Genomic DNA, 21,070 nt, shown 5'->3' with positions numbered 1-21,070 from the left:
ATTGCAATCCTAAAAGAGGGCATTTCTACCCTGTAATATTGTTTATCTGCTTATAAAATATTCTTATTACATAATCTGATAAGCGACTCTTGGTAAATTAGGTGTTGCGCGTGATTCTTTGCTGGAAAGATGGCAGGAAGGAGTTAAAGCGACTATTGAAGTGCGCATGCGTACAGCGCCTCCGTGGGTTCAAGTAACTTTCCTTGTTAGGTCGTTGAATTTCATGTAATGTCGGTGAATTTCGATGAGAGGAGCGGGGTGGTGCCATGCAAGACTCCGTGGGGTTGCTGGTACCAGACAATGGAGGAGGTGTTCATTGAAGTCCAGGTGTCCCCTGGTACACAGAGCCGTGATATACGCTGTAAACTGGGCATCAGGGACTTAGCGCTGACTGTGCGGGACACACACATACTACAGGTGCTGCATTGGATTATTACTTGTGGGTGAATGGTGCATGCAAAGATATGGGCTGGTGAAGCCTCTATAAGACCAGAGCTAGAAGACAACTGGGGTACAATATGCCCAAATCTTCAAAAACGTGTTACCCATAAAAACCAATCAGAGTGCACCTTTAATTCCCCACACCATCATAAAAAAAGTATAATGCCCCCCACTGTATAATAATAATATTTCATAATATATTATAACCCCTTCAAGGACACAGTATATTGCCCCCTGTAGTGCCCCAACACAGTGTAATTCTCCCCTCCCCTGGCTGCCACACGCAGCCTCCCTTGAAGGCAGTTCCATAATCCCCCACCTCCCCCTTGTAGACCTGACTTACAGCCCCCACCTCCCCCTTGTAGACCGTGCCATACAGCACCCCACCTCCCTCTTGTAGACAGTGCTATACAGCACCCCACCTCCCCCTTGTAGACAGTGCTATACAGCACCCCACCTCCTCCTTATAGGCCGTGACATAATGCCCCACCTCCTCCTTGTAGACCGTGCCATCCAGCACCCCGACTCCTTGTAGACAGTGCATAATCCCCCACCTCCTCCTTGTAGACCGTGCCATACAGCTCCCCACCTCCTCCTTGTAGACCGTGCCATACAGCTCCCCACCTCCTCCTTGTAGACCGTGCCATACAGCTCCCCACCTCCTCCTTGTAGACAGTGCCATACAGCTCCCCACCTCCTCCTTGTAGACCGTGCCATACAGCTCCCCAACTCCTTGTAGACAGTTCATAATCCCCCACCTCGTCCTTGTAGACAGTGCATAATCCCCCACCTCCTCCTTGTACAGTGCCATACAGCTCCCCACCTCCTCCTTGTAGACCGTGCCATACAGCTCCCCGACTCCTTGTAGACAGTGCCATACAGCCCCCCACCTCCTCCTTGTAGACAGTGCCATACAGCTCCCCACCTCCTCCTTGTAGACTGTGCCATGAGGCCTCCACCTTGTATGCAGTGCCATACAGACCCCACCTCCCTTGTAGACAGTGCACCCCCCAAACAAAAAAGATTGTACTCACCGGGCCCCATTCCCAAGACAAACGGAGCTGCTCCACAAGGCAGACGACAGGATCCTTGCGAAGGCCGGCGTGATCCAGTGACGTCATCAAGCCGGCCTGCACAGGGATACCTCCCTGCTCTTCTATAGTGTTCATTAGTATCTGCATTCTAAGGACGCAGATACTACGGAAGGTGGCGTCACCGTTGCTGTAGCAGCCACAGCGGCTGCTAGCGACACCACCGGGCATGGGGGGGACCGGTCCTGTCGGGCGGCATGGGTGCCTTCAAGCCCGATGTCGCCGCTAGTAGCCGCTGTGGCTGCTACAGCGGTCGTGATGCCACTGAGAGAAGAAGCTCCCGGGCGGAAAGCAGCTTCTGAGTCGCCGGGCCCGGGCGCTTCTGAAACACAAGCAGGAGAAGGGAGCCAGTGCAGCGCCCCCTTCCACCTGATGGAGTGATGAGCCCTGTGCAATGGCACAGGTTGCACACGCCTAAGGCCGGCCCTGCGGACATAAATGTCACAGGAAATGACTGATACCTTTACAGTCCTATGAAAATTGATGGGATGTGACTGCTGACATCCCATCATTACAATGGAAAAACAAATGCCAGAGGCAAAGAAGCCCTATTTCCCAGCTACCATAGAAATTGTTAAATTTTTAAAATGTAATCTTTATTATGCTAATTCAGCAAACAGACAGACCAACATAAATGGTTAAAATTCTCAATGCAGGGATCGGGTCAGCAACCATTAGTGGTTGTGTCAGCATGCACGTGTATTTGCCGTCTATGTCTGTAGACCGGCAAAGTCTGGAGAGAGTGGATAGCACCAGCGGACTCCTGAGCAGTTAAATTGTTAAACCCTAAGATCCAGCATGTATTAAAATTGAAAGGAGAGCCCCCCCCCCCCCGACATGTTTCGCTACGTATGTAGCGTACTCAGGAGTTCACGTGACTCTCAGGCCCCATGCATATGGCTCCCCACCTGAGTGTCAAAACCATATCACTGGCATTTAACACAAGGGTACGAGCCATATCACTCGGTTATATCTTTAAAGGGATCGTGCCACAAATCAACATTAATTTACACTGTTAGATTAGAACTAGTATTTAATTAGAATCATTTAAAAGCTATGTATACCTTTAACATGGTGGTTTTTTTTTAAATAAAATGTGCATCAGTGTGATTAGTGCAGTTTCCTAAATACATTGTATTACAAATTCTTTTTACTTTTTGAGATACAGCTGATTTGTATTCTGTATACAGAGCAACTGTATCTTGCGCTGAATCCTGTATCCGTCATGTGAACGGGACTGACGGGTTCAGTGTTATTAGGTTATTGTGCCCCCTGGAGGTTTTTGTTTTATTCCCTTTCGGAACGTCCACCAAATATGTCCAGTCCTGGTGGTCACACATGCTCAGTCCCACCCCAGATCCTTTTGTACATGAGCGGTGCAGGCCATAAGAATTGCAGCATCAGAAGCAGTTCCATCTCACCAGCATTCAACTCATTAGATGGACATTCTGAGAGGGAATCAAAAGAACAGCAGGGGGCGCAATAACAAGTATGTAACAGCAATATCTAGATACAGGAACATTTTTTGAAATGATTCTAATTGATGACTTGTAATGTTTTGCATAATCTAAAAGAACAAATTCATATTTAATCGTGGGACGATAGGATCATTTTCCTTTTTAAGATTGAGTGGCTCAACCCCACCTGTCATTTTTAAAATTGTCTCGTAACCTACAAAAGGTTGGGGACATTGGCCTTAGACTATTGCCTGTTGTGCCCTAAATGTTTTTTAAAAAAAAACTAAATGTTATATGCTTACTATTTAAATTCTGCACCGTTCCAGCTCTGCTGGTGCTGTGGTGTCTGGGACATCCTGTTTGCCTTGGCAGCACATTGGTGTGTAACAAGACACTGCAGGGGATCGGTGCTGTATTGAAACGGTAAGTATATAACATTTTAGCCTTTTGTGCCACCATGGGCATTATTCCTAGGGTTTGGAAACCCCGTTAAAGTGTAAGGCCTCATGCACACGACCGTAGCCGTGTGCACGGCCGTGATTTTCGGGTCGGCCGGTTGCGGACTGTCAGCGGACTGTCAGCCGCAGGCCGCCCGCAAATCGTGGGACATGCATTGTTTTCAATGAGCCCGGACCGCAGAACCGGGCCGTAATAAGACATGCCCGTTCTTTCTGCGGTCCGGGCTCCCGGGCCGTGCACGGACCGCAAAAACTACGGTCGTGTGCACGGCCCCATAGAGAGGAATGGGGCCGCAATTCTCCCGTGGATTTTCGGGGGAATTGCGGCCGCAAAAACACGGTCGTGTGCATGAGGCCTAACTAAACTTCTATAAAACTTTTGACACGTCATAGTGACATGTCAGAAGTTTTGATCAATGGGGTTTCGAGCACTGAGACCCACACCAATCGCTAAAATGAAGCGTCAGAAGTGCTCGGGTGAGCGCTGTGCCGCTTGGTTTTTGATATGTTTTCCTCGGAAAGCCGAGCGGTGTATGGAGTCATAGACATTTTTTATTGAGCCCATACACCGCTCCAAGGAAAGCTGATCAGGAACAAAGTGGCACAGCGCTCACACAAGCGCTTCTGCCACTTTGTTTTAGCAATGGGTGGGGGTCTCTGTGCTTGGACCTCTACCGATCAAAACTTCTGACATGTCACTATGATATGTCAAAGTCTTTTTTAAAGTTTAGTTAGGCCCCATGCACACGACCGTGCCCGCAATCACGGCCCGAGATTGCGGGCACGGCCGGCCGCTGACTGACAGCTGGATTTTCGGGCCGTGCTCCCATACAAAGTATGGGAGCACGGCCCGCAAAATGCGAAAGAACGGACATGTTCCATAATTCCCGGAACATTTCCACGGCACTGACACCCTTCCGTAGTGCTACGGAAAGGTGTCAGTGTTCAATGAAAGTGAATGGCTCTGTTTTTGCGGACCGCAATTTCGGTCCGCAAAAACGGAGGTTTTTTGCTGTCGTGTGCATGGGGCCTTAGGCCTCATGCACACGACCGTAAAAACTCCCGTTATTACGGGTCGTAATTACGACCCGTAATAACGGGCTCATAGACTTCTACTGGCGACGGGTGCCTTCCCGTTTTCTCACGGGAAGGTGCCCGTGCCGTTGAAAAAGATAGAACATGTCCTATTTCAGGCCGTAATAACGGCACGGACAGTCCATAGAAGTCTATGGAGCTCTCGTAATGACGGGTGGCTACATGTGTGCACCCGTCATTACGGCAGCGTTGCTAAGCGACGTCAGTAAATAGTCACTGTCCAGGGAGCTGAAAGAGTTAACTGATCGGCAGTAACTCTTTCAGCACCCTGGACAGTGACTACCGATCAGTATAAACCTGTAAAAAATAAAAATAAAAGACTTTCATACTTACCGACAACTTCCTGCTTCCTCCAGTCCGGTCTCCCGCCCGTTGCCTTGGTGACGCGTCCCTCTCGACATCCGGCCCGACGTCCTGGATGACGTTTCAGGCCATGTGACCGCTGCAGCCAATCACAGGTCAATCACAGGCTGCAGCGGTCACATGGACTGCCGCGTCATCCAGGGATGTCGGGCTGGATGTGAAGAGAGGGACGCGTCACCAAGACAACGGCCGGGTAAGTATGAATTTCTTTAACTTTTATTACAGAAAAGGCTGTCCCTTCTCTCTATCTTGCACTGATAGAGAGAAGGGGCTGCCGATTAGTGCAGTGCTTTTTTGCCGCCAAAAACGTGCCCGTAAATACGGGTGGAATACGGGTGACACCGGACCCATATTTACGGGCACGGGTTCGTAAACACTGGTGCAAAACGGGTGGAATACGTGTGACACCGGACCCGTATTTACGCCAGTATTTACGGGTGGGAAAAAATACGGTCGTGTGCATGAGGCCTTACCCCTTAACTTAGGCCCCATGCACATGACAGTATTTTCATCTATCCAGAAATACTGTCAGTAAATACGGATCAGTAGGCATCCGTATTTCATCCGTATATACGGAAGGGTGTCTGTAAATACGGTCCGTATTTCATCCGTATATACGGATCCTTACAAAAAGAGGGAGGTTGCAAATGATGTCATCAACATATTGCCTAGCAATGCTTCTGTAAGTACGGACGGTTTACGGATGCACATCAGTAGCTGTCCGTATTTACGGAAGCTCCCAGACTTCTATGGGAGAGTCCTTGCTGTAATTACTGACAAGAATAGGACGGGTTCTATGATTTTTTCAGCACGGACACCCATCCGTAAAAATACTGAAAGGTGTCAGTGGCCAATAGAAATAAATGGGTCCGTAATTACTGATGAAAAATACTGTCGTGTGCATGGGGCCTATAAAACCAATAGACATTTTATACGTTTATTTGCTGGAAAAGTACAATTTCTTTAATGCTCCTGATCCTATTCCTGGTTATTGGACAGTATAAAGGTATATAACATTTCCTTGAATGGAAAGAGAATCTTGTGTGCCATATTACGAGAATTTCTGGATTATCAGATGCCACATTAACATAATTTCACTGTATATAAATGGTGTGAAATTATTTCCTTATTCTGCATAGAATAGTAGTTATTTATTGATTTAGTCATTTATTTTCCAGGGACGGCTGTATGATTCCACGATAAGTGATGAAAGCACATGGACATTAGGTGAGATTCCTATTTACCTGGACAACTGAAAATTAACATTTTTAAAGTGTAGCTAAATGTTTGACAAACTTCTGACATGTCATAGTGACATGTCAGAAGTTTGGATTGGTGGGGGTCCGAGCACTGAGACCCCCACCAATCACTATAATGAAGCAGCTGAAGTGCTTGTGTGAGCGCAGCCGTTTCGTGTCTGTTCAGCATTTTCCGGAAATAAATGTATCGGTGTAAGGACTCAATAGAGTCTATGAGCCCGTACTCCGATACATCGGCTTTCCGGAAAAAGCCAAACAGACACGAAGCGGCTGAGCGTTCACACGAGCGCTTCAGCTGCTTCGTTCTAGCGGTTGGTGGGGGTCTCAGTGCTCGGACCCCCACCAATCTAAACTTCTGACATGTCACTATGACATGTCAGAAGTTTGTCAAACGTTTAATTACACTTTAAAGAGAACTTATACATGTGACCTCATAAAACATGGGGTCGATTTATTAGAGTGTAGACCTAAAAAGGGAGCATGGCTTAAATTGTGTCAAAAAATGTATGCAACAAACTTTCGTTAACTAAGCCAACCAAGAGGTGTTATAAGGAAGAGAAAACGGTCAAACGTGTCCAACAACGTGTGCCAAATTTAGCATACAGCGTGCAGCACTGATAGATGGTCTAAGGCTACATTCACACGACCGTGAAAAATGGCCATTTTCAGAACAATGAAGTTCTATGGCCGTCAAAAAATAAGACACGTCCTATTTCTGGCCGTTCACGGCCAGACGGCTCCCATAGAAGTCAATGGATCCGTTTTTACAGGCCGTTTTTTAGGAAACAATCTTTGTAACGGCCGGTTAAAACTGATCCAGGCTGAGGACTCCCCGCACACAGCTCTAGTTTGAGCGCTGAGCCTGGGGAAACCCTTGACATTACTGTCCATATAAGGACATGAAGTCAGGGCTTTCAACAATGGAATCCCCGGCCAGAGTATCACAAGATGTCTGGCCGGGGACTCCAGTCTTGTAGATAGCACCCCCCCCCTGCCTGAAGATAGCAACCCCCCTCCCATCCCACGTACATAGCGCAACTGTAGCTCCCTGTAGGAACGGAATCCACGGTGGCCAGACCCCGCTCTGGCAGGGGATTTCGCTCCTGGAGAAGCCCCCAGCGTCACTATCCATATATGGACAGTCAAGAAGTAGAAAAGAGCGGCAGCACTCCAAACAGTTGCCATCAGAAAAGTGGATTTATTCTCCCTTAAGTGCAGTGAACAGTGCAACGTTAGATCAAATTGAGTTATGAACGTGGTCATCCTTGAGACTCTTATCGTGGCCTTATTTGTTATATTGTATTATGGTCTTTTTTCATTTGAATGTCATTTACCTTATGGTTTCCAGATATGTAGTTTGACAACCTGTGATCATTGGTTTTGAATTTTGTAGTCAATGTAGCCTATTTGTAGTATATTTATTTGCAGGCACTCCTTGACATTCATAATAGCGGTTTTCAGCTATTTTCACCCATAATATGACATTAGGTTGCCTCTCTTTTCTACTTCTTGTTTGGACATTGTGGGATTTTCAAGTCAGATCTCTGGAGGTCGGCACCCATCTGGGCCCTGGAGGCTTTTCTTGTTCTGCTATGCTGCCCACACTTACTCTCTTTCCATATATGGACAGTGACGTCAAGAGGTTACTCCTGGAGCGGAATCCCTTGCCCGCTCTGGCATATATGGACAGAGACGTCGGGGGCTCCATCTATGAGCGGAATCCCCTGTCTTGGGAAAGCCCTTGACGTCACTGCCCATATATGGACAGTGATGACAGGGGCTACCTCTGGAATCCCCGGCCGACGCTCTATCCATATATGGATAGTGCCACCAGGAGCTCCCTCTAGGAGTGGAATCCCCGGCCAGGGGGATTCCGCTCCTACACAGAGCTACAGTGGTGCCATCTACATGGGGGGTGGTGTCATTTACTGGGGGAGGTGCCTGTGCTTTCTACAATGGGGGTGTTTTCTACAATGTGGGTGCTTTCTACAATGGGGGTTGCTTTCTACAGGGGGGTTTGGTGCTATCTACAGCAGGGGGTTGGTGCTATCTACAGCAGGGGGTTGGTGCTATCTACAGCAGGGGTGTTATCTACAAGTGAGGGTTGGTGCTATTTACAGGGGGTGTGGCGCTATCTACATGGGCACTGTGGCACTATATGGGGGTGTGACACTATCTACAGGGGACATTGGTGCTATCTACATGGGCACTGGCTCTATGAGGGCAATGGCACATTACATGAGGGCACTATGTCACTTTATATGTGGGCACTGTGGCGTTATCTATAGTGGGCACTGTGACATTATGGAGGCACTATGTGAGCACTATGTCACTTTATATGTGAGCGCTGTGACACTATCTACAGGTACATTGTGGCACTATATGGGCACAGTGGTGTTTTCTGGGGGTTTGGATAATAAAACCAACAAATTAATAAATCCCTCAATTTTTTTTAACGACCATGAAAAACGGATGGCAAACGGCCATTAAAAACGGACAGACGGACTGGTAATGGATGAAAATTTGGAAACACACTGATGTAAAATGGGCATGAAAAACTGTTTTTAATGGCCATTTTTTTTCACTGTCGTGTCAATGTAGGCTACATTCACACGACAGTGAAAAACAGCCGTGTGACAGCTGTTTTTGTAACGGCCATCATACGTCTGTTTTCAGAACAATTAGTTTCTATGGGTGTATTCACATGGCCGTTTTTATAACGGCCCGTGAATATTGGCCGTCAAAAATAGGACATGTCCTATTTCTGGCCGTTCACGGCCAGACGGCTCCCATAGAAGTCAATGGATCAGTTTTTACTGGCCGTTTTTTAGGAAACAATCCTTGTAACGGCCGGTAAAAACTGATCCTGACCGAGGATTCCCTGCACACTGGGCTACTTTGAGCACTGACCCCGGGGAAGCCCTTGACATTACTGTCCATATAAGGACAGTGAAGTCAGGGCCTTAAACAATTGAATCGCCAGCCAGAGCATCGCAATATCTCTGGCTGGGGACTTCATTCTTGTAGCTAGCACCCCTCCATGTAGATAGCACCCCCTGCCTAAAGATAGCAAGCCCCTCTCCCATCCCCCGTAGATAGTGCACCACTGTAGCTCCCTGTAGGAGTGGAATCCCCAGCGGTCAGACCCCAGTCTGGCAAGGGATTCCGCTCCTGGAGAAGCCCCCAGCGTCACTATCTATATATGGACAGTGATGTCAAAGTGTTACTCTTAGAGCGGAATCCCCAGTCCGCTCTGGCAAGGGGTTCCGCTCTCCTGACGTTATTGTCCATATATGGACAGGGGCTCAGTATATGAGCGGAATCCCCGGCCCGCTCTGGCAGGGGATTCCGCTCCCCTGACGTCACTGTCCATAGATGGACAGAGACAACAGGGGCTACGTCTATGAAGCCAGAGGGATTCCGCTCCTACAGTGATGCTATCTACAGGGAAGGTGGTGGTATCTACAAGGGGGCGTGCTGTCTACAGGGGGGTGTTATCTACAGGTGGGTGCTATATGGGGGGTGTGGCACTATCTACAGTGGACACTGGCGCTATCTACATGGGCACTATCTATAATGGGCACTGGCACTTTATATGTGGGCACTGACCCTATGTGGGCATTATCTGCAGTCGGCACTGTGGCACTATCTACAAGGACATTGCAGCACTATCTACATGGGCACTGTGGTGATTTCAGGGGGTTGGGCCAAAAAAACCTGACATGAAATCCATCCTTTTTTTTTTTTAACGGCCATGAAAAACAGATGGCAAATGGCCATTAAAAACGGACAGACGGACTGGAAATGGATGAAAATGTAGAGACACACTGATGCAAAACGACCATGAAAAGCTGACAGTTGATCAGTTTTTAATGGCCATTTTTTTTCACTGTCGTGTGAATGTAGCCTAGTTTACACTGTCTAAATGTTAAGGAGGTTTTACACAGGATGAATATCGGGCATACGAGTGTTAATACGCTCATTGACGATAATTGCCCTGTGTAAACCGGGGAACGCTCCATCATCTACTGGTCGTATCGTTTTAAAAAAGTAAAAGATTATTGTTGTCGGCAGCACATCTCCCTGTGTAAACAGGAAGACGCGCTGCCGACATGATAATAATAATGGATGGGGACGAGCGATCAGTGTAACGACTGCTCGTCCCCATCCATAGGTCCGTGTGACAGGAGCAAAAGAGCGCCGATCAACCATGTCTCGTTGATCAGCGCTCACTGCATCGGCCGCTTATCGGCCAGCGTAAAAGGGCCTTTAGACAACATTAGTAAATCTGCCCCACTGTGCGTACAATAAAGTGGTTGTCATCTTAGGACATCCCCTGCCCATATGCCCAAAAAGATGTTCCTTGTTGATGAATCTGGCTCACGCTACACTGTGTGCCAGTATTCATAAATCTCACCCAGCGTGTCTCAGACTAAACACACAAGTCCGGATGGCCTCAAGATGCTGACTCGGGCGACTGTCCTTGTCTAATAAGTTTGAGACACACTAGTGGGAATTTCTTGAGACTGGCATTTCAGAGAACAGTCTTAACCCCTTAACGCTCCAGGACATACTATTATGTCATGGTAAGTGCATCGTTCGCGCTCCATGACATAATAGTATGTCATGGAGTAAACACGGCGCCGTTCGCGCGGGGCGCGTGCATGAGCTGTGATAGCTGCTGTTTCCGACAGCAGACTATCACTGCTCAATGTGCCGGGACCGATCGCGGTGGTCCCCGCAGATTTAACCCCTCAGAAGCCGCGTTCAATAGCGATTGCGGCTTCTTAGGGGTTAATCCGCCATCGCCGGCCTGCTACACGATAGCGGCCGGCGATGGTGACTATGGCAACCGGACACCAAAAAATGGCGTCCGGCTATGTCATAGACGGAAGCCTAGTGGGTCCTGACAGAGTCGGGACCCACTATGCTTGCTGTCAGTGAGTAGCTGACAGTTCTAATACACTGCACTACGCATGTAGTGCAGTGTATTAGAATAGCGATCAGGACCTCCTGCCCTCAAGTCCCCTAATGGGACAAAGTAAAAAAGTAAAAAAAAAGTTAAAAAAAGTTGTGTAAAAATAAGAAAATAAAAGTTTTAAAAGTAATAAAAGTAAAAATCCCCCTTTTTCCCTTGTCAGTCTTTATTATTAAAATAAATAAATAAACAAACAAATAAACTATACATAATTGGTATCGCCGCGTCCGTAACGGCCTGAACTACAAAATTATTTCGTTATTTATCCCGCGCGGTGAACGCCGTAAAAAAAATAAATAATAAACCGCACCACAATCACAATTGTTTGGTCACTTCACCTCCCAAAAAATGGAATAAAAAGAGATCAAAAAGTCGCATGTACCGAAAAATGGTACTGATCGAAACTACAGTTCGTTACGCAAAAAATAAGTCCTCGCACGGCTTTATTGAAGGAAAAATAAAAACGTTCTGGCTCTTAGAATAAGATAACACAAAAAGTGAGTGATTGTTTACAAAACGTATTTTATTGTGCAAACGCCATAAGACATAAAAAAACTATAAACATCTGGTATCGCCGTAATCGTATGGCCCCGCAGAATGAAGTGAATGTGTTATTTATAGCGCACGGTGAACGCTGTGAAAAAAATAGAACAAAAAAACAATAGTAGAATTGCGGTTTTTTAGTCACCGCGCCACATAAAAATAGAATAAAGACTGATCAAAAAGTCGCATGCACCCCAAGAAAACTACAATGGATTCCTCAAGGGGTCTAGTTTCCAAATTGGGGTCACTTTTGGGGGTTTTCCACTGTTTTGGCACCACAAGACCTCTTCAAACCGGACATGGTGCCTAATAAAAAAGAGGGCTCAAAATCCACTAGGTGCGCCTTTGCTTCGGAGGCCGGTGCTTCAGTCCATTACCGCACTAGGACCACATGTGGGATATTTCTCTAAACTGCAGAATCTGGGCAATACGTATTAAGTTGCGTTTCTCTGATAAATCCTTTTGTGTTATAAAAAAAATGGTATAAAGAGGATTTTCTGACAAAAAAAAAAAAGTAAATGTCACCTCTACTTTGCTCTAAATTTCTGTGAAACACCTAAAGGGTTCATAAACTTTCTAAATGCTGTTGTGAATACTTTGAGGGGTCTAGTTTCTAAAATGGGGTGTTTGATAGGGGTTTCTAATATATGGGCCCCTCAAAGCAACTTCAGAACTGAACTGGAACCTAAAAAAATAAATAAATGACGCAATACTTCGCTTCTCACATTATACTGATAATGAGTCGTGCCCACCCCGAGATGACCCCATTTTGACCGTTTGTATAAACGGAGACCCCTATTAGACCGTTCCAGTGTCCGGTTTTCCCAAGCATACACCCCCGAGAAGTGTATTTCTATTGATGAGTCCCTGGTACATTTTAAAGCGAGGGTTCAATTCCGCCAGTACCTGCCGGGTAAGAGGGCAAGGTATGGCGTGAAGATGTATAAGCTGTGAGAGTGCATCAGGGTATACCTACAGGTTTAGGATATATGAAGGAAAGGCCACCCCCAAACCAGACTGCATCCTGGACTACAATAGGTACATGGGAGGGAAGGACTTGTCAAATCAAGTCCTGAAGGCCTACAGCGCCATGCGGTGTGGTATAAGAAGCTGGCCGGGCACATCATACAGATGGCTTTGTACAATGCGTACGTGCTACGTCGATGTGCAGGCCAGAGGGGAACTTTCCTGGAATTTCAAGATCTAATCTTTAGGGACCAGGAAGGGGGGGCACCCAGTACTTCTGGAAGCGAGGCCACACGCATCGTACCAGGGCAACACTTTCCAAGAGAAGTTCCCCAAACCGGTGGAAAGGGAAAGAGTCAAAAGAGGCGCAGAGTCTGCTATAAGAGGGGGATAAGGAAGAACACAATATACCAATGTGACACGTGTCCCGAAAAACCAGGGCTCTGTATAAAAGATTGTTTTAAAATGTATCATACATCCCTTGATTTTTAATTTACCCTGATGCACTCCGCACAGCTTACCCCCCTCATCTTTCCCTTCTGAGCCCTGCTGTGTGCCCAGGCAGCTGATAACAGCCACTTGTAGGGTATTGCCGTACCCAGGAGAACCCACATTACAATTTAAGGGGTGTATATCTCCGGTGGCGCATGCTGGGCACACTATATCGGACACTGACATGCCATATATATATATAAAATTGCAAATCTCACTCTGCACCATCTGCTGCGCATTATCTTTTACACAGTACCTGTGGGGTCAAAATGCTTACTACACCTCTAGATGAATGTCTTAAGAGGTGTAGTTTTTAAAATGGGGTCACTTCTCGGGGGTTTCAACTCTACTGGTACCTCAGGGGCTTCTGCATACATGACTTAGCACCAGAAAAGCTCCAGTAGGCCAAATGGTGGTCCTTTCCTTCTGAGCCCTCCCATGGGCCCAAACGGCAGTTTATCACCACAAATGGGGTATTGCCGCACTAAGGACAAATTGGGCAACAAAATGGGGTATGTTGTTCCCTGTGAAAATAAGAAATTTTGATCAAAAATTACATCTTATTGGAAAAAATATCTTTTTTTTCATTTCACAGCCCAATTCAAATAGGTGCTGTAAAAAAACTGTGCGGTCAAAATGATAACAAAAACCATAAATGAATTCCTTGAGGGGTGTAGTTTCCAAAATGGGGTCACTTCTGGTGGGTTTCCATTGCTTTGATACCTCTGGGGCTCTGTAAATGCGACATGGCACCCGAAAACCAATCCAGCAAAATCTGGACTCCAACAAACACATAGCGCTCCTTTCCTTCTGAGCCCTCCCATGGGCCCAAACGGCAGTTTATCACCACAAATGGGGTATTGCCGCACTAAGGACAAATTGGGCAACAAAATGGGGTATGTTGTTCCCTGTGAAAATAAGAAATTTTGATCAAAAATTACATCTTATTGGAAAAAATATCTTTTTTTTCATTTCACAGCCCAATTCAAATAGGTGCTGTGAAAAAACTGTGCGGTCAAAATGATAACAAAAACCATAAATGAATTCCTTGAGGGGTGTAGTTTCCAAAATGGGGTCACTTCTGGTGGGTTTCCATTGCTTTGATACCTCTGGGGCTCTGCAAATGCGACATGGCACCCGAAAACCAATCCAGCAAAATCTGGACTCCAACAAACACATAGCGCTCCTTTCCTTCTGAGCCCTCCCATGGGCCCAAACGGCAGTTTATCACCACAAATGGGGTATTGCCGCACTAAGGACAAATTGGGCAACAAAATGGGGTATGTTGTTCCCTGTGAAAATAAGAAATTTTGATCAAAAATTACATCTTATTGGAAAAAATATCATTTTTTTCATTTCACAGCCCAATTCAAATAGGTGCTGTGAAAAAACTGTGCGGTCAAAATGATAACAAAAACCATAAATGAATTCCTTGAGGGGTGTAATTTCCAAAATGGGGTCACTTCTGGTGGGTTTCCATTGTTTTGATACCTCAACGCCTCTTCAAACCTGGCATGCTGCCTAAAATATATTCTAATAAAAAAGAGGCCTTAAAATGCACTAGGTGCTTCTTTGCTTCTAGGGCTTGTGTTTTATTCCACGAGCGCACTAGGGCCACATGTGGGACATTTATAAAAACTGCAGAATTTGGACAATACATATTTAGTAGTATTTCTCTGGTAAAACCTTCTGTGTTACAGAAAAAAAATTAATAAATTTGAAATTCAGCAGAAAAAATGAAATTTGCAAATTTCATTTCCACTTTGCTTTAATTCCTGTGAAATGCCTGAAGGGTTAAAAAACTTTCTATATGCTGTTTTGAATACTTTGAGGGGTCTAGTTTTTAAAATGGGGTGTTTTATGGGGGTTTCTAATACATAGGCCCCTCAAATCCACTTCAGAACTGAACCGGTACCTTCAAAAAAAGGCTTTTGAAATTTTCTTAAGAATATGAGAAATTGCTGTTTATGTTCTAAGCCTTGCAACGTCCAAGAAAAATAAAATAATGTTCAAAAAACGATGCCAATCTTAAGTAGACATATGGGAAATGTGAACTAGTAACTATTTTGGGTGGTATAACCGTCTGTTTTTCAAGCAGATGCATTTAAATTCTGAAAAATGCTATTTTTTGTAAATTTTCTCTAAATTTTGCAATTTTTCACAAATAAAGACTGAATATATCGACCAAATTTTACCACGAACTTGAAGCCCAAAGTGTCACGAGAAAACAATCTCAGAATCGCTTGGATAGGTTTAAGCATTCCGACGTTATTACCACATAAAGTGAAATATGTCAGATTTGAAAAATGGGCTCTGAGCCTTAAGGCCCAAACTAGGCTGCGTCCTTAAGGGGTTAAAGAGGCTCTGTCACCAGATTTTGCAACCCCTATCTGCTATTGCAGCAGATAGGCGCTGCAATGTAGATTACAGTAACGTTTTTATTTTTAAAAAACAAGCATTTTTGGCCAAGTTATGACCATTTTCGTATTTATGCAAATGAGGCTTGCAAAAGTACAACTGGGCGTGTTGAAAAGTAAAAGTACAACTGGGCGTGTATTATGTGCGTACATCGGGGCGTGTTTACTACTTTTACTAGCTGGGCATTCTGATGAGTAGTATCATCCACTTCTCTTCACAACGCCCAGCTTCTGGCAGTGCAGATCTGTGACGTCACTCACAGGTCCTGCATCGTGTCGGCACCAGAGGCTACAGTTGATTCTGCAGCAGCATCAGCGTTTGCAGGTAAGTAGCTACATCGACTTACCTGCAAACGCCGATGCTGCTGCAGAATCATCTGTAGCCTCTGGTGTCGATGTGTCCTCGCTCGTCTGACACGATGCAGGACCTGTGAGTGACGTCACAGCGTGATCTCTGGAGAACACGGCTGTGTCTGCACTGCCAGAAGCTGGGCGTTCTGAAGAGAAGTGGATGACACTTCTATACACAACGCCCAGCTAGTAAAAGTAGTAAACACGCCCCGATGTACGCACCTAATACACGCCCAGTTGTACTTTTACTTTTCAACACGCCCAGTTGTACTTTTGCAAGCCTCATTTGCATAAATACGAAAATGGTCATAACTTGGCCAAAAATGCTCGTTTTTTAAAAATAAAAACGTTACTGTAATCTACATTGCAGCGCCGATCTGCTGCAATAGCAGATAGAGGTTGCAAAATCTGGTGACAGAGCCTCTTTAATATAAGAAGCGGTGGAGTAAAATAGGCCTGATCTATTAAGAGGCGCATCTCTGGCTGTGCGTGCACCAGAAAGTCAAATCTATGCCAGCTCATGGCTAGAACGTAGCCAGATAAACACTGAAGAGCGGCCCCTTCAGACAGCTGATCAGTGAGGGGGCTGGGAGTCAGACCCCACCGATCTGATATTGATGACCTATCCTAAGGATGGGCCATCAATAAAAAATGCCCGGACAAACCCTTTAAGGCCGTTAGGGGGTTTCTGACATTTTAGAGGTGTGATATTTTAGTGTTTCATGTGAGTGGATAGAAATGTATGAATGCTGTGTCAGTGTTTTGTATTGTTTCTTCCTTGTATGTGCCGCTATAGGCTGCATGATGGATAATGCAGATTTCTTTATTTATTTCACTTCTAAAGAACCAACATATTCCGCAGCGCTGTACAGAAGTTGTCCTCACTCACTGTCCCCATCTGTCACTATCCAAATACCTTATCAGTATATTTTTCGTTTGGGAGGAAAATTAAGTAGTCAGTTGAAACCGACCTGAACATGGGTAGATCATATAAGCTCCATGTAGATGAGTCTGTAGATGACCTCCGACAGGTCCTTTGTCTTCTGGTGGTATAAACTGCCTGTGATCTTGTAACTGATGGTCAGATCCTAAGGAGCTGAATAGATAGATCCTGAATTAACAGACCAGAACCCCTTTCAAGCTGTATATTGTCTTCCATAACTTGGAAAATGTGACCATGTTTATGAATAGCGCAACCCTGAGTAGTGGAAGAACTTCCCACACTCACCTGTGTTATAATCTGATGGTCTGATATAAACATTGTTTAGAAAATGAAACAATGTACAGAATAATATTAAAGAGCCTCTGTCACCACATTATAAGTGGCCTATATTGTACATGATGTGATCGGCGCTGTAATGTAGATTACAGCAGTTTTTTTTATTTAGAAAAACAATAATTTTTTATTGAGTTATGACCTATATTAGCTTTATGCTAATGAGTTTCTCAATGGACAACTGGGCGTGTTTTACTATATGGCCAAGTGGGCGTTGTGGAGAGAAGTGTATGACACTGACCAATCAGTGACCAATCAGCGTCATACACTTCTCCCCATTGATTTACTCTGCAGATAGCGATATAGCTATATCACTATGTGCAGTCACATAAACACACTATAACGGTACTGCAGTGTCATGACAATGAATATACATTACCTCCAGCCGGGACGTCATGTGTATTCATTCTCCTGACCACTTCTGTAGCGTCTCTGTGATTTACAGCATAGCAGGCGTAGTCTCGCGAGATTACGCTGTAAACTGTCATTTACAGCGAGATTTCGATGTGCTGTGCTGTAAATCACAGAGAAGTGGTCAGGATTCTGAATACACATCCCGTCCTGGCTGGAGGTAATGTATATTCATTGTCATGACACTGCAGTAACGGTATAGTGTGTTTATGTGTCTGCACCTAGCAATATGGCTATATCGCTATCTGCAGTGTAAATGAATGGGGAGAAGTGCATGACGCTGATTGGTCAGCGTCATACACTCCTCTGTACAAAGCCAACTTGGTCATATAGTAAAACACGCCCAGTTGTCCATTGAGAAACTCATTAGCATAAAGCTAAAATAGGTCATAACTCCTTCAAAAATGATTGTTTTTCTAAATAAAAAACACTGCTGTAATCTACATTACAGCGCCGATCTCATCATGTACAATATAGGCCACTTATAATGTGGTGACAGAGCCTCTTTAAGTATTCACGATCCGCCGCACAGCTGAGTATACAGATTTTTGGATGGGGCCGAACTGATGGATTCTTCTGAAGTCCACATGCTCCAGCTGTCTAGGCCCAATAACGTAGGTTCTACAGAGTCTACAGAGGTGACACTAACATTAAATGTCAGCGCTGTACTATCAAGTCCGTTTTCCACTAATCTGGCATGGGGCCATTTTTGTTTTGCCAGATTAGAGGAATTCCAGATTTTAATCAGAATTTCACTGTTCATTGTTTTCATTGTAATCATTTTCATTTTCCTTTTATTGGGGTTGATGAAGAGGACAAAAAACTTATACGAATAGTTCTAACCAAGTCCAACCGGGATGCTGGGAATTGTTGGCCATCTTTACTAGAAGGAGAATACTCTGCTGATCCTTGGGTTCAAGATGAGATGCAAAAGAAACTGACACTGGAGAGATTCCAGAGAGAGGTAAATGTAATCCGGTAAAATCCTCAAACATTCACACGCCATTTCTTGGTTCAGTTCTCCCTACCATCCATATCTTTGATCCAGGCTCAAGCAAATATCTGTGAGCACTAGGAGAATGTATTAATAAAACCAGCAGTTTTATAAGTATTAACATATTATACCAGATCACATGCGCCTAAAACGTTAATATTCTGCGTGCTTCAGTTCCGTCCCCAAGCTCCGATCCTGGGACTTAGCTATAGATGAAGGGCAGTAAATACATGGGATCCTATGTGTGAATTCCTCCTTCGAGGATGTAAGAATCATGCCACTCCCATTTGTGAATCTTACGTTATCTGATCTATAAAATGACAACATGATCTCCTGGGGGACCAGGAAATGGAGGAGCTGCCGTGTGTACAGTATGTGTGGCCACCCAGTGGTTGGGAAGTGAACTGCAGCCTGTCAATTTAACATGACGCGATATTGTTTTGAATTTGCTTCATGAGAAATTAGTGCCATTGACCAAATTTAAGCACACATTTAAGTACATCTGTACCTTTTGTGAACATGCATGACTATACTAGAAAATGGCTTAAAATTCAATTCCATAAAGTAGTATTCCGATAATACACATAAAATGGCTGTGGGAGGACTCCTAAATCTTAGAACTCATTGACAGACCTCCTCTAATGTGATCCTTCTTTGGACAATATGTCGTCATTTACATGGCTGATTGTATACTGGATAGCCGTCATAGGCTGCTCTTATATTGAATTGATTATCTATAACTCACTGTTCTTAAATTTTTCTGTTTCAGAACCCTGGATTTGACTTTAGCGGAGCAGAAATTTCAGGAAACTACAGCAAAGGGGGGCCTGACTTTTCCAATTTACAAAAGTAAACCCAATTATCAAAGGACTATTTATATTTTTACAGTTGCGGGAATTATGAAACCATAGATATTTTACTGATCTGTGTAAGAGAAAATCAATACAAATGAGATTACCCTTATTATCTGTAAAAAACCATATGTCAGCGCTATAGTGATAATGGGAAATAAACAATAAAATATGATTTCTGTTTTACCTTAAAAAATAAAAAACTGCCTATCTAATATTTGTACTTTTTTTTTTTTTTGCTTCCTTTTTTTTAAAGATGGCAGGATGCGCTGTTTGTGAGATAGATTTTACATACTCGTTTTTCTTTCCAGCTAAGGCTGTGTTCACATCACCTATGAACATTACATTTGGCGTATACATTGGGAAAGCTCCCCGGCGCATACTTTGTACGCCTCCATACGACTACAATGATCCGACGCATGCCAAAAGAGTGTCCTTTTGGCATATGCCTGGCCCGTTTGAGTCAACATACTTTTTTTTTAACTGTGTGAAATCGCATAGTAGACCACATTACAGTGTCATCCAATAAAAAAATATATTCTTTGCAATGGGAGCCTATAGGCAAAGTATGCTTCATGGTTACATAGTACGGTTGAAAAAAGACACATGCCCATCAAGTTCAACCAAGGAATGAGAAAAAGGGAACTGATGAAACAAATTCTACACATTGACATACGAGCTGATATTTTTTTCGTTTTAGGAAATTATCTAAGTCTTTTTTGAAGCCATCTACTGTCCCTGCTGTGACCAGCTCCTGCGGTAGGCTATTCCATAGATTCACAGTAAAGAAGGCTTGTCGCCTCTGCAGCTTGAACCTTTTTTTCTCCAGACGGAGGGAGTGCCCCCTTGTTTTTTGAGGGGGTTTTACATGGAACACGATTTCACCATATTTTTTGTATGTGCCATTCATATATTTATATAAATTAATTATGTCCCCCCCTTAGGGGATGTTCACACGGAGTATTTTGCCGAGTTTTTTGACGCCATACCGCGTCACAAAACTCGGCAAAAACGGCCCGAGAACGCCTCCCATTGATTTCAATGGGAGGCGTCGGCGTCTTTTTCCCGCGAGCAGTAAAACTGCCTCGCGGGAAAAAGAAGCGACATGCCCTATCTTCGGGCGCTTCCACCTCTGACCTCCCATTTACTTCAATGGGAGGCAGAGAAAGCGTATTTCGCGCTGTTTTATGCCCGCGGCGCTCAATGGCCGCGGGTGAAAAACGGCGCGAAAATCGGCGTGCAGGGAGAGGAAAATCTGCCTCAAAGTTCCAAACGGAATTTTGAGACAGATATTCCTCCCCCAAAATACTCCGTGTGAACATAGCCTTAGTCGTCTTTTTTCAAGGCTAAATATATTTAATTCTTTTAATCTTTCCTCATAACTTAGATTCTCCATGCCCCTTATTAGCTTCGTTGCTCTTCTTTGTATTTTTTCCAACTCCAGGGCATCCTTTCTATGAACTGGAGCACAGAACTTGACTGCATATTCTAGATGAGGCCTCACTAATGCTTTGTAAAGTGGTAATATTATATCCCTGTCCCGCAAGTCCATGCCTCTTTTAATACACGACAATATCTTGCTGGCCTTTGAAGCAGCTGATTGACATTGCATGTTGTTATTTAGTTT

At 44.7% G+C, this 21,070-nt stretch overlaps 1 protein-coding gene across 2 annotated transcripts; it reads left to right on the top strand.

Moving 5' to 3' along the window:
* The first annotated feature begins 42 nt into the window (after positions 1-42).
* On the top strand, positions 43-19,671 carry NUDCD2 (NudC domain containing 2). Of its 2 annotated transcripts, none has more exons than XM_075856311.1 (4): positions 43-193; positions 6,084-6,132; positions 18,411-18,562; positions 19,362-19,671. In XM_075856311.1, the coding sequence occupies exons 1-4, from the start codon at positions 167-169 to the stop codon at positions 19,443-19,445; spliced, it is 312 nt and encodes a 103-aa protein (XP_075712426.1). In that variant the 5' UTR covers positions 43-166; the 3' UTR covers positions 19,446-19,671. The 2 variants fall into 2 exon arrangements, with proteins under 2 accessions (XP_075712426.1, XP_075712425.1); XM_075856310.1 differs by having other exon boundaries at positions 46-417; positions 19,362-19,669.
* Positions 19,672-21,070: the final 1,399 nt, after the last annotated feature.

The sequence above is a fragment of the Rhinoderma darwinii genome, chromosome 3 (genome assembly GCF_050947455.1).
Source record: "Rhinoderma darwinii isolate aRhiDar2 chromosome 3, aRhiDar2.hap1, whole genome shotgun sequence".
Classification (NCBI taxonomy): domain Eukaryota; kingdom Metazoa; phylum Chordata; class Amphibia; order Anura; family Rhinodermatidae; genus Rhinoderma; species Rhinoderma darwinii.
Note: the sequence above shows the minus strand (reverse complement) of the source record. Positions and strands in the feature narration are given on the sequence as shown.

What these genes read in the sequence shown, in the direction of transcription:
- NUDCD2 (XM_075856310.1), top strand. Translation starts at nt 229, where the DNA reads ATGTCGGTGAATTTCGATGAGAGGAGCGGGGTGGTGCCATGCAAGACT. An exon ending in TGAAAGCACATGGACATTAG is followed by an intron (nt 6,133 to 18,410) that starts GTGAGATTCCTA and finishes GGGTTGATGAAG; the next exon opens with AGGACAAAAAACTTATACGA. An exon ending in TGGAGAGATTCCAGAGAGAG is followed by an intron (nt 18,563 to 19,361) that starts GTAAATGTAATC and finishes TTTCTGTTTCAG; the next exon opens with AACCCTGGATTTGACTTTAG.